Below are 12595 nucleotides of genomic sequence, written 5' to 3'. Positions count from 1 at the left end.
AGTGGCCTTCAGGTAGGGATATGTATCTTTTAGGATTTTATTACTGCAAGGAGGTACTCTTATTAATACTGTTCTTTTTCATGACTAAATGATAGCTTTTAAAAACATATTGTATTTATAAATGCAATATGTTTTCTAGTCTTAGCGGCTGCTAAATCACTTTGTTCCTAATGACTTCTTAGATTTTGTTTAATAAGTGCTTTTTAAACAATACGTTTACATGGTCAACCCTCCCAGCTCCAGGCTGACTCAACCAGAGCCGGGACCCATGAGGGCGGTGTTGGAGCTTGACAGACTGGTGACTGGAGGTTCTGCCGTGTGGAGATGAGCGGAAGGGGGAAGATCCAGTGCTGATTGGTCTGAGAATCAGAGACGTCTTTTCACTGCTCCATGTGACGCTTGCTGTCAGACAGGTCGGTGATCTTCCTGCAGGTGGAGTCAGGTGCCATCAGCTGGAAGAGTTTGTCCTGCAGCAGAGGGCCAACACAACAAAGTTCTGAGGATAATCCCTTACATTTGGTTGATAGTCGTTTGCAGCATCACAAGGTCAAGAAAGAAGAAGACACTTCAAATATTTCTTTCTCTATTAAAATCTGCGGAACTGAGAGTGTTCTGTAATTATAAGGAATATAAAATGTATATTTGAATAGAAACTACAGTGTAACTTGGCAACATCACTGTGTAGTTTATTCTGAAGCCCAACAGAGGGCACTACATCACCACAAATGGTCACCATAAGACTTTAATTATTACAAAATGGTGAGATTGTCCATTGAAATATTGCAGTATATGTAAAGTATCTTGATGAGAAAATGTGTTTGTCCACACAACTGAGGAGAAAACTTGGAAGAATGTCAAGATTGGTTCACTCACAGGGAATGAATGTTCTGTGAATGTAATGTGATGACTTTCTTTAGTCCTCCCGCTCCATCCTCATGATCGTTAAACCTCAGGAAGGGGATTTCTTTACATTTGGCATTAACATCACTCACACTGAAGGCTGAACTGATCAGAAGTTGATGTTCAAAGGTCAAGGTCTCGCTGACCCCACAAAACAAGCTGTTAGCATAACCTAAGAATTCATCACAACAATTTTACACAAATGTCTAATATAGTATGAAATGAAGTGACGACATTTTGGACCGACTACAACATGACTAGTTGGCGGAGGCATACAACCAGGATTTCTAGTTTGACATATTATATTTTGATTTACCATACTATGATTTTTTCATATATACTGTGACATTTTCAAAACATATCCATGTCATCATACGCTATGATTATTACATTTTTTTTATTTGATGATCTGTGACATTTCTATAGCATTATTTATCATGACAATTTATATTTAGACTTTTTATAACTTTGATATGCTGTTTTTATGGCATACTGTATGATTACATGTTTTACAACATATGTGGCCTATTATACTATTCTACCATATTTCATTACATCACACTATGACTTTTTATGGCTTTCAAAAATAAAAAAAGATATAATATAGTATGACTACAACAACTACTTCTAACATTACTGCAACAGCTTTTACAACATAACTACAACATCTACCACTTGTAGGTTTGAGGATTAAATGTTTGCTCCAAGCACTCCAGTTCTCGTCTCCTCCAGGTCCTTCAAGTCCTCTTGTTCCTTCAGCCGACTGGACAGAACTCCTAGACGTTCACACGTCATGCTCCAACACCAAACCACTTTCTAAACGGACTTGTTGCATAAGTTTTCGTGGAAGATCGATCAAAACCTTGTACAACAGAAACTTCGGTCTATATATTGTGTCATATATTGATCATCTGATCATGTAATCACAATGCGCCTAATGTAATGATGACCTGACGAACATTACATTATACTTAAATCCTTTTCAAGTTACAAAATGAATCACAATGGTTAAATGGAGACCTGCACTGTCTGCCACGCCTATAATTTGGTAACAAAGTCAACAAATCATCAAATTAAATAAAACGTTTGACATTTTACACCTTCTATTATCAATCAATAAAATGCTAAAATAATATCTAAATATCTTCTTTTTTACCAGCATACCTTATAGTATAAAATATAGGTTATGACATCCTAGATTAGTATTCCTTTAAGCAAATCCTACTATGCTCCATCACAGGGTTATGAGAAACCCCAGCCTCCGGTGAGATTCGGCCAAACTATGATCACTCTTCTTTTTGGTCAATATAGCCATCCACACAAATCCTGAGCAGTTTGAGGACAATTCTTTCTTGTGCTCCTCAAGCACAAACCATCTATTATGTCTTAAAGGATAATTTCCTGAAATGTTCTGCCTGTAGTCCCAAAACAAGAGCTAGAAAAGTGCACTTAGAAATGTGCAGATCTCAACCAGGTGTGTCTCCTTCTCCCTTTCGGTGTGTGTGTGTGTGTCTGTGTCTGTGTCTGTGTGTATATATATATATTATATAATAATATAATATATATATATATATATATATATATATATATATATATATATTCGGTGTTCAGAAAAGAATACAATGTTTGTATATATTGCTTTAAAAGAGTAACTTTATTAAGTTAATTGCAGAATCCACCCCAAGAGTTTTCCGAGCACTACATCATACTCTGTAAACTATATAGGATTAAAAATAGATTTATAAAAAGAGTGTGCCCTCTCTCTTTGTAAATTTATTCAAAGGCGAAAGGTGACAAGATAACATCAGATTATCCGCATATTGCACTTTCCCTCTACTTTTGCATTAAATGACTGCGGGCCCTTTGCGCTCAGAATGTCATCCAGTCCTGATTCTACACTTTGGACTCCTGTTAAAATCATCAAATAGATTTTTAGTATTAAACATTTATTTTAGTTATTAAAACATTGTAACAACATTATGGAGCTATAAACCCCCCACACACCGTGTTTGTGTGCGTATGTAAATGTTTCAACCCATTTAAAAGACAGTGTCTGCCTCCTTTCCATTCTTTTTTAAAGACAACAACTTTACAGATGTTTCCAAATGACTGCTAACCCTATTACATCAAGTGAGTGGCAGAGTGAGTAAAACGTCAAAACAAGTCAAATAACTCCTGTAAACAATATATACCTTAATCAATATACCTTCGAGTCATTTGCAATGCAATTTATTCCACCGTGTCCTTTTTGTGCAGTATAATCCCCCTCAAAACAAAGACTGTATAACTAATGTGAACTAAGTACCAGTTTTAAAGGGCTGTACTGCCTGAATGTACAGTTTAGTAGCAATAGTGTGTGATACAGTGCTATTGCTTCACCTTCTGAAGCTCAGTTAAGCCAGTGCACCCCACGTGAATATTCATTATCCCCCTCAGATGGGCTCGGCTCTGCGCTCATACTGGCTGTGTGTGAACACAGTCCTGCTGATCCGACTCAGCGGGTGACTGGACTCCTCCGGCCCCCCCGGCCCCTCCGGCCCCGGCCGCTCTGCCGGCCTCTCGGCGGTGGGGCATCTGGTCGCGAGAAGCGCGCCCCCGGCCACCATCAGGGCGAAGGAGATCCAGCCGAGGTACAGCGCCGGCCCCCAGTCCCTCTGCAGCAGCACGGCGCCCTCCAGCGGCTGCCCGGTGTGGTGGCACGTCCAGGCGATGGGAACCAGCAGCAGGATCCCGGACAGGACGAAGAGGGCGCCAGAGAACACCTTGACCTGGCCGCGCGCGGGGAACCACACGACCCCCGCGGCTCCGACGGCCGCGGCAAAACCCCCGGCCCCGATGGCGGCCATGACGAGGGCCCGCCACGTCCGAAAGCTCCCGGAGAGAGACATGAGGGACTGGTAGAAGGAGCAGTGCAGGCTGCCGTCGTGGGCCACATCCCAGTGATCCCATTCCAGCCACACGCCGTCCCAGTAGGCCGGCAGGGTGGCCGTGACGTTGTCCACAGTGCCGCTCACCGTCCACAGGGCCAGGCAGCGCGTCAGCACGGCGCACAGCCACCCGGCGAGGGCCATGCCGAGGGCCACGAGCTCCAGCTGCCACTTCATGACTCCCGGCCCTGATCCTCCTCCTCTCTGTCTGCGGGCGGACCAGAGGCGTACAGGCGGGTTGGGGTTGAGGTTGGGGTGTGTCGTTTTTTTTGTTTTTAAAACCTTCTGTGTATGTTTTGGGTGGGCAAAACTGTTTTGCATGTCTGTTCAGAGACATTCCCGAAAAAGGAGGCAAGGCCTTGGGTGGAGGAGGGAAATTCCTCTGTTTTCTCTGCCATGGTATCAAAACAATCCCTTTCTCCCTGTTGTTTTGCAAAGAGAGAGAGAGAGAGAGAGAGAGAGAGAGAGAGAGAGAGTGAGAGAGAGAGAGAACAGAGCCTCCACTGTGTCTGATTGTCTGATTGTTCAGCTGATGTGTCATGTTTCTGAGGGAGAGACTTGATTTAACAAGCACACACTCTTACAGATATTCAATAGGAGCAGCAGTGGGGCAGTGGAGAAACAATGACAGCTAATGGGACCCGACTTACAAAGTCAACTGGTCGTGTGTTCTCTGGCAACCTCCTGTAGGAGTGAAAGGTTTTAAACCTGCAGTCTCTCTACTGACCAGCAGGGGGTGACTCCTCTGGTTGCAAAAAATAAATCAGGTTGTATAGAAGTCTATGAGAAAATAGAAAAACTTCTCTCTTGATTTATTCCCTCAGTAAACATTGTAAACATGAGTTTATGTCTCAATCTCTAGTTTCAAGTCTTCTTCAATACAGCATGATGTTCATTTCGTAAATTATGCTCCATTTAGAGTCAAACAGACCATAAAACAGAGTGCGCTTTAGGGCGGGGCTGACTTTGATTGACAAGTCGCTGCCGCTACCAGACAATGCGTCTCTTTGTGCCTCCTCCACGTTACAAATATGGTATTCTGTTCATTAATACCCATTGCACTGTTGTTGTCGTTGATTGTTGTTTGTCTCGTCTAATGTATGCACCTTCCGCCTAGAAAAATTCCTTGTTTGTGTAAACATTCCTGGCAAATAAACGGTTTCTGATTCTGATTAGTTGTCTAGAAAACAACATAGTGATGGTCGTAATCGCTTAACTCAAGGCTTCATAACGGCAGTCCACAAACCAATGGGTCACGACGACTACGTCCTCTTTTTAAATACAGACTGTTGTTCAGTTTATTTCAAAAGATGTCAGATAATCAATATAATGGCCAAATTCTGCAAATTGACACCGTGATGATGTAAATGCTGTGAGCAGATGAGCTGGAGACTGAAGAAGCAGCGGGAGACTCTGTGTCTTAAGCTGAAGGTTTATTGAAGCTTGAATTCGAGAGGAGAAGCCCCACAGCAATACAAGTAAAACAAAATAAAAAAATACAAGAATGTGGTCAAGATGCATCGCTACCTTCAATTCAGAAGGTTTTTGCTTCTCAAAGGCCTGTGCTGGATGTACAGAAATTGATAAAATACCAAATATGGTCGTTTTCCTGCCAGGCTTATACACTGTACAGATGCAGGCAGAGGTCATGATGTCGTTCCTTCTTTAAGCCTCCGGGTATGTGTGTATGTTGCGATATTTAGACATTGGACTCCGTCTCTCCTCATGTCCCTTGATGCAGGATTCCATGAAGAGAGACAGCAGAGCTACTATCAGTATCTACTGCTCTGGGTCTTAAGGAAGGTCAACCTGGTCTTGCTAATAGTCAAATCCATGTGACTCTAAAAGGACGACATATTAGAATGACTTGCAAAGCACACCTTTGGGTCCTTTCATATGTTTAAACACGCTTTGTTTTTAAATACCTACATATGGCCAGTTGCATCATATCACACGGTTCAATGCATTTATCCTTCAGTGGTGACTTGATCGATGCCCTCACACGTAGTTCTTGATGGCGTAGCTGCTGCGCGTGGGTGTCTTGGCCAGTGTGTACCCGCCGGAGGGGAACCCGGCCCTCTGTGGCGGGCAGCTCGTGCACAAGATGGCCCCCCCGCAGAACAGCAGCCCGGACACGACGAAGCCTACGTATATGGCCGCCCCGAGCTCCCTCTTGAGCACCTCGGGGACGCGCGGGTTGTGGAAGTCCCTGATGATGGAGTTGGCCGTCCAGGAGACGGCGACCACAGTGACAAGGGCCGCAAGGCAGAAGACGGCCCCGGAGCCCAGCACCAGCCGCGCCTTGAGCGCCGGGTGGCCCAGGCAGTTGGTGCAGCGCGCCCCCAGGAGAAAGACCAGGAAGCCCAGGCACCCCAGCACCAGGCCGATGCAGATGAGGCCGCGGGCCGCCTGCAGGTCCGGCGACAGGTCCAGCAGGGCGTCGTAGAGCTTGCACTGCATCTGGCCGGTGTACTCGCTGACGCAGGTCATCCACAGGCCCTCCCAGAACACCTGCATGACCACCAGGTGGGTGCCGATGAACGCTGTCACCTTCCACATGGGCAGGGCGCATATCAGGATGGTGCCGGCGACACCCATCATGGACAGGCTGATGCCCAGCTCCTGCATAGCCATGGGACAGCGGCGGGACCCTCACACAGCCTGGGGAACAAAGAGCAGAATCACGTTCATACAGCTTTTCTTTTCAGCCCACAACGAGGATTCATGTAAACTAAAAGAAATATGAGGTATGATGAGATAAGCTGCAGATACAAGGGGTCTTTGTGCAGGCACACTGGGTTCATTATGATCAGATGTGATGATGACAGCAACCGCAGAGATACTTTTATGTGAATGTCAGGTTGTTTTCTGTCACCGGTGTCATTAGATAAAAATGGCTGATGATTAGCCATGAAGGCAAATGGCCACTAGGTTGCAGTATGTCACAGTATCAAGGAATCAGGTCCTGTAGTGCTGTTGACTGGAGGAACCAAAAATCTGTTTGTTTTTATATTTGAAAAGATTCTCAAAATTCAATGTTTGAAATTTGAAGAAGAAAAATGAAAGAAATGTATATCAAGCATCATCTTGCAGAATCACCTTTGTAGGAGAATTATCACACACAGATCTTTATTATTTAAGAATATATTATATATATATATATATATATATATATATATATATATATATATATATATATATATAGATATATATATATACATATATATAGACATAAAAATATATCAACGTCAAAATGTTGTTTAATGGCCAAAGCTAAAGACACAGTAATGTCTGACAACAAGTAAAACACCCTTTATCCGTTTAATTTGTGCATTTATTCTAGGTGTCAATTTTCTTTTGAATAACTAATCTTATGAATATCTTATTTAAGTCTAATCACGTGTATTATTATTTTTTTATGTCACATTACATAAGAGGTCGTGAATCTTTCCCTCGTCCTAAAGTTTGATCCTCATCAACCTCTGTCTTCATTCCCTCGTTACGCTCACAACAGAGAGTCGCTGAAGAGAAAAACATGAAGGCAAACGACCGAGGAAGCAAGAACGCTCTTCTTCCGGAGACCTTGGAGTAATTCCACCCTCCCTCTCTGATCCGCAGCCTGATTGCATGACAACGCTCCCGCTGGCTGAATGTGAACCAATAACACTGACAATTCAAATCAAAGCCAATTCAAAAGCAAACATTTAAGATTTTAAGGAGATAAATCTAACAGTAATTGTATTACTTTTGTTTTTAGATAAACCCCTTTACATTTAATTTATGTAGCACTTACATATTATATTATTCATGTATTACTTTAATTTGTTTACGAGTATTTATGCTGCAAACGTTGATGTTTGAAAGCAGGTCATGCTTTACCAACAGCTCGGCCAACAGGATTATAAACCACTGAGTCACCATCTTTGTTCCCCGTATAGTGATCTGTGGCAGTTACCTGTCAAACAGGTTCTCCGGTTATAAATAACCTCAGGTGCTTTTTTTCTTTTTTAAAGGTACATAAACAGGAAGCGTGAGAGAAACAGCACTTACAATGGAAAGTAATTTATTGTGAAAAAAAATAGAATTACAGTATCAAAAAGGTGCAAGGTGCCAAGTGAACCAACCACTTTCCCAAAGATGTAAAACACAGTTTCTACCACCGTATAAATGTTCATTACCAACAATATTCGAAGCCATCTCAGACAGAGAGCTTCTTCCAACATCCAAACAGTGATTCTCTTAATATCTTAATAAGTATAAAGTGCGTATTTCCTTCATTGTGTGTCCTTTTCCTTCATGTTTCACACCAGCTGATTAAACTCCTGAGTTTATTTTACTTCATGACAGACTTCTCATTTGTCCCTTTAGAAATCTCAGATATACGTCTTGTTCGGCGTAAAAGAGTAAATTGATTCAACTTTGCCGTTTCCAGAATTGTTTAGGAGGTACTTCACTGAGGGGGTCTCATCTTTCTTGGGGGGACAGCTGGCACACAGAAGACCTCCTCCCAAGAGCAGCAGCGCTCCGGCCCCCCAGCCGATGTACAGAGAGGCCCCCAGCTCTCTTTTCTGGGCGTCCAGCAGCACGGGGTTGTAGAAGTTTCTTATGATAGTGCTGGCGGTCCACGAAACGGCGATAAGGCAGAGGAGTCCACTGATGATCAGCAACACGCCCGCTGCCACCGAAGCCCTCGCCTTGGCCCTCCCGTCTGGAATGAAGTTGGTGCACTTCCCGCCGGCGAACGCTGTGAAGATCCCCGCGATGCCCACGACGATGGAAACCACCACCAGGGCCCGGGCCGCCTGCATGTCGCCGCTCAGAGCCAGCATGGAGTCGTACACCTTACACTGCAACTGGCCCGTGCTCTGGGACACGCAGGTCATCCAGATGCCCTCCCACACAACCTGGGATGTCACTATGTTGCTGCCGATGAAGGCCGTGACCCGCCACATGGGCGTGCCACAGACGATGAGCACCCCGATCCAGCCCAGGAGGCCCATGGCGCACCCCGCCATCTGCATCCCCATGGAAGCCATCACCTTCCCTCTCCGAGTGTGTCTCTGAGAGAATGTTTGGAGCCGATCGGGGTGTTTACGTTCATCTGAGGCAGAGTTACAATGAAGAAAGGGAGGCGTGAGAGCCGAGCTATTAAGGAAACAGAATACCAGCCGTGCAGGATTCTTTGTGTGGCGGGACAATAAAAGGTTGGGGCTTCACTTATTCTTCTTGATGCAGATGAGGATCGTGTTGCAAAAAGTTTTTGTTGGTACTCTCAACAAGGAAAAAGACGTATGTGGCAGAAGATTCACTTACTATTTAATGTAAGGCAAAGGGAGGGTTTGAGTGGCGCCGACGTGAAGGTTTACTGAAAGGAAATCAGCAAAGGATCAAAGCAAACAGTGACACGCCTCCAAATACGTACATGTGTCCACACCAACGAGTGTTTGAGAGGAAGTTAAAATAAATCACAGCTGGTTGTAAGTGAAACATACCGTCAAATTTAAATATTGTTGGGCACAGAAGCAAGATGTTGGACTGTAAGCTCCTGCCTCTGCTCATGTAACGTATTTATGTGCATCTGTCTGTCAAAATATTTTGTTACGCCTTCACGTAGGCGATGCTTTCAATTTTGCTTAGTTGCACTAATAACTTAGATTATTTTAGTTTCACTCTCTGGTTTTGTAAAACTATAAACAGTATGCCTTTATGGGACATATATCCTTAGGTTGCTCACTAAAAGCTTTGTAAAAAAAGTGGGAAATATAGTTTATCATCAGGTACAACATATACTTAAAAAGGCATTCTCAAAAATGATTTGACTGAAACCAATTTTTCAATCACTGCTTAGTTACACAGTGATGCATTTGTTCCATTGTCTACTCTGACAACAGGGAGTTTTGCACACCGTCATTAATACACAACAGGTTCAATGAGGTTTTCTCTCTGATGGCTGAGGCCAAGTTAGAAATGTGAAACTAGGTATAAAAAAAGGGTGTGTTCAAACCAGTGAAACACCTTGTAATGCTGTGTTGACATTATGTTCGTAATGAGTCGCCTGTGTAACATCATAAAAATGCAGAAATTGTTTCCTAGATGTCATACAATGACATTCATTTGTACACAATTTCTCCAAATCAGCTGATCAATTACTTTGTAAATAGGAAACTGTACGGCAGTTGCTAAGGTGCCACCTGCTCATCAGGACTAACTAACGTTCATTCACATTCATACACCGTAGGAACAGCTACGGGAGCAATTTGGGGTTAAGTGTCTTGCCCAAGGACACATCGACGTGGACTAGCGGAGCCGGGGATCGAACCGCCGATCCTCTGATTGAAGGAAGACCCTGAGAAACAAACATCGGTGTCCCGTGTTAAAGTCACCTGACGTCCTCATACACACCAGTGGGATTTGTCACTAAAACATAAGCACTCATGTCTTTTTGGGGGACAGTCTCATTTGGACGGACAGTTACACATGTTCCGCCTAATTCATTAAAATATTATATTTATCTGAATTAATGACTATGAGGTTGACTCACTGACTTTCAGCTTTAATTGACTCTGTCTGTGTAAGGACCCATTCCTCTTTTATAAAGTAAAATGTTGAAGTTTTGGAATGAATTAAGATCCATTTGTAAAGGTTTGTTTGTATTTGTCAATCCCGCATCATGCTTTAAATACTCCCTAAAGCACCAAATGGATCAATCATCATAGCTGACAACCATATAAATATAATTTATTTATGTTTGAGTATTTGCTGAAAACGACAAAGCCCAGTGTGTCAATTATTTCACCTTATTCAGTCTACTTTATATTTGTGAAACATATTTTAAGATTTAGTAGAAACCAATGTGCTTGGGCCTGTAGTGCCGGACACTGAGGAGGGAAGTAAGAAAGAATGAGGACACGGTTGCTTTCGGCCTTTTCTTGGGATTTGATGACAAGGACAAAAATGTAGAATAACGACAGCCTTATCCTCCTCAAACATCAGTGTTGACCTATAGTGCCAATGTATTCATCAATCATTTATTTAGTCTTTTCTTTACTCAAATCGAAGCAAATACGTCTTCATTGTTTAAATGCTGGTGCAGTATGGGTATGGCCCTTAATTCATGTGGAAACAAACACACTGTAAACGATTCCATGACAACGTTTTGGCTAGAACTCAACACTATGAAACTGGTTGAACTAGTTTAACGTCTGCACTGCGATGTCGACACAGAGCCGAATGTTTTTAAACACACTTTGTTGTTACACTCCTTCCTGCTTCATTCAACTTTCTAATGTGTAACCTCTGACAATTTTATTTCTCGTAAACTAAGTTTCTAGGAATAAATGTGATCGGCCTTTCTGTCAGCTCCCATGAGACGCTGGCCAACATTTGGAAATGTTATGCTTGAAATTGATCCCTGCTGAAAAAACTAAATGTTCTGCATTTTTGATTCTCACTGGTCTGTTTCTGTATTTATTTTAAGTTGATCTAGACTGTCAATTTTAGAATAAAAATTGTGAACGTAAACAGCAAAAAACCAAGTTCAAAATAAATAGGCAGAGAAAAGAATATCACTTTAGTAAATGTTTTATTAAATAAAAACAGATATTATTTGTTAACAGATATTGCATTTGACCAAAGATATGAGTAAAATATTTTATACAGTAAATTCACAATACATCAAGGGTAGTGTACAAGCTTCCTGCTATCATTGCCCTTGTTGATCATTAACATCGTCCTAGCACAGCTTCGATTTGCATTTACAGAGAGGTTTGATACAAGCTTTATAGAGAACAGCGCTCATTCAGTCCAGTCAGCATGCTGCTGGGAGATGTTTCTTCACACCATATTGTTTGTACTATGTTTCTTGTTCAGCAAGAAACACTTTCTCTTGCCTCAAAGAAATCTGAATTTCCCAAAAAACTGTTCTCAGTCACTCGGTCACTTTAAGAAAAAAATAAACTTGTGGTGCTGTCATAAATTCACAACGAAGGAGGATCTCATAAAAATTAAGATGATCAAAAGTCTTTCTCAGGAGAACAGACCTCTCAGACATATTCTCGGCTGGTGGCTACGGACCTGGCGCCGCCGTACTTGACTGGATACTCTGGGCTGTCTTTGCGTGGGCAGGAGCTGCAGAGGAGGGCACCACCCAGGATGAGAAGCCCGGCTGTGCCCCAGCCGATGTAGAGCGCGGCCCCCAGCTCCCTCCTCTGGGCGTTGGTCATGATGGGGTTGTAGAAATCCCTGATGATGGTGTTGGCGGACCAGCAGACGGGAACGAGAATGAGAACGCCGGCGCAAATGAAGACGACCCCAGCGGCAATGGCCACCTTGGCTTTGGAGTGTTCGTTGTCCACGAAGTTGGTGCACTTGCCTCCGACAACACCCAAGATGACCCCCAAGGCAGCGACGATGATGGAGATGACCACAAGGGCCCTGGCCGCCTGGAGGTCCTCTGGGAGAGCCAGCAGGGAATCGTAGATCTTGCACTGCATCTGGCCCGTGCTCTGCGTCACGCAGTTCATCCACAAGCCCTCCCAGATGACCTGCGCCGTCACAATGTTGGCTCCGATGAAGGCCGTGACCTTCCACATGGGCAGGGCGCACACAATGATGGTCCCCAGGAAGCCAATGATGCCCAGGGCAAAGCCCAGCATCTGTCGTCCCATTGATACCATGATGAGGTCTTGTTTGAGTCACTCGAACAGCGGCAGAAGAGTTGAGCTTTTTCAGGAGCAGGTCAGCTTAGCTCGAGTTGTAAGGTTGAGTAA

General features: G+C 43.4%; 3 protein-coding genes across 3 annotated transcripts; all 3 read right to left on the bottom strand.

Annotated features, from left to right (window-relative positions):
- Positions 1-2829: 2829 nt before the first annotated feature.
- On the bottom strand, positions 2830-4007 carry LOC306742703 (claudin-4-like). The gene has a single exon (XM_079225110.1). The coding sequence runs from the start codon at positions 4002-4004 to the stop codon at positions 3333-3335; it is 672 nt and encodes a 223-aa protein (XP_079081236.1). The 5' UTR covers positions 4005-4007; the 3' UTR covers positions 2830-3332.
- Positions 4008-5825: 1818 nt separating this feature from the next.
- LOC306742656 (claudin-4-like) lies at positions 5826-8917 on the bottom strand (the record flags this gene model as incomplete). Its single annotated transcript, XM_079225055.1, has 2 exons — positions 8771-8917; positions 5826-6467 (listed from the first exon to the last, which is right to left on the bottom strand). The coding sequence occupies exons 1-2, from the start codon at positions 8861-8863 to the stop codon at positions 5826-5828; spliced, it is 735 nt and encodes a 244-aa protein (XP_079081181.1). The 5' UTR covers positions 8864-8917.
- A 2475-nt stretch (positions 8918-11392) lies between these two features.
- On the bottom strand, positions 11393-12575 carry cldne (claudin e). Its single transcript, XM_079225058.1, has one exon. The coding sequence runs from the start codon at positions 12500-12502 to the stop codon at positions 11870-11872; it is 633 nt and encodes a 210-aa protein (XP_079081184.1). The 5' UTR covers positions 12503-12575; the 3' UTR covers positions 11393-11869.
- Positions 12576-12595: the final 20 nt, after the last annotated feature.

This window comes from Taurulus bubalis (genome assembly GCF_910589615.1).
Source record: "Taurulus bubalis genome assembly, chromosome: 10".
Taxonomy (NCBI): Eukaryota; Metazoa; Chordata; class Actinopteri; order Perciformes; family Cottidae; genus Taurulus; species Taurulus bubalis.
The sequence above is the reverse complement of the archived record's forward strand: the minus strand, read 5'-3'. Positions and strand labels throughout refer to the sequence as shown.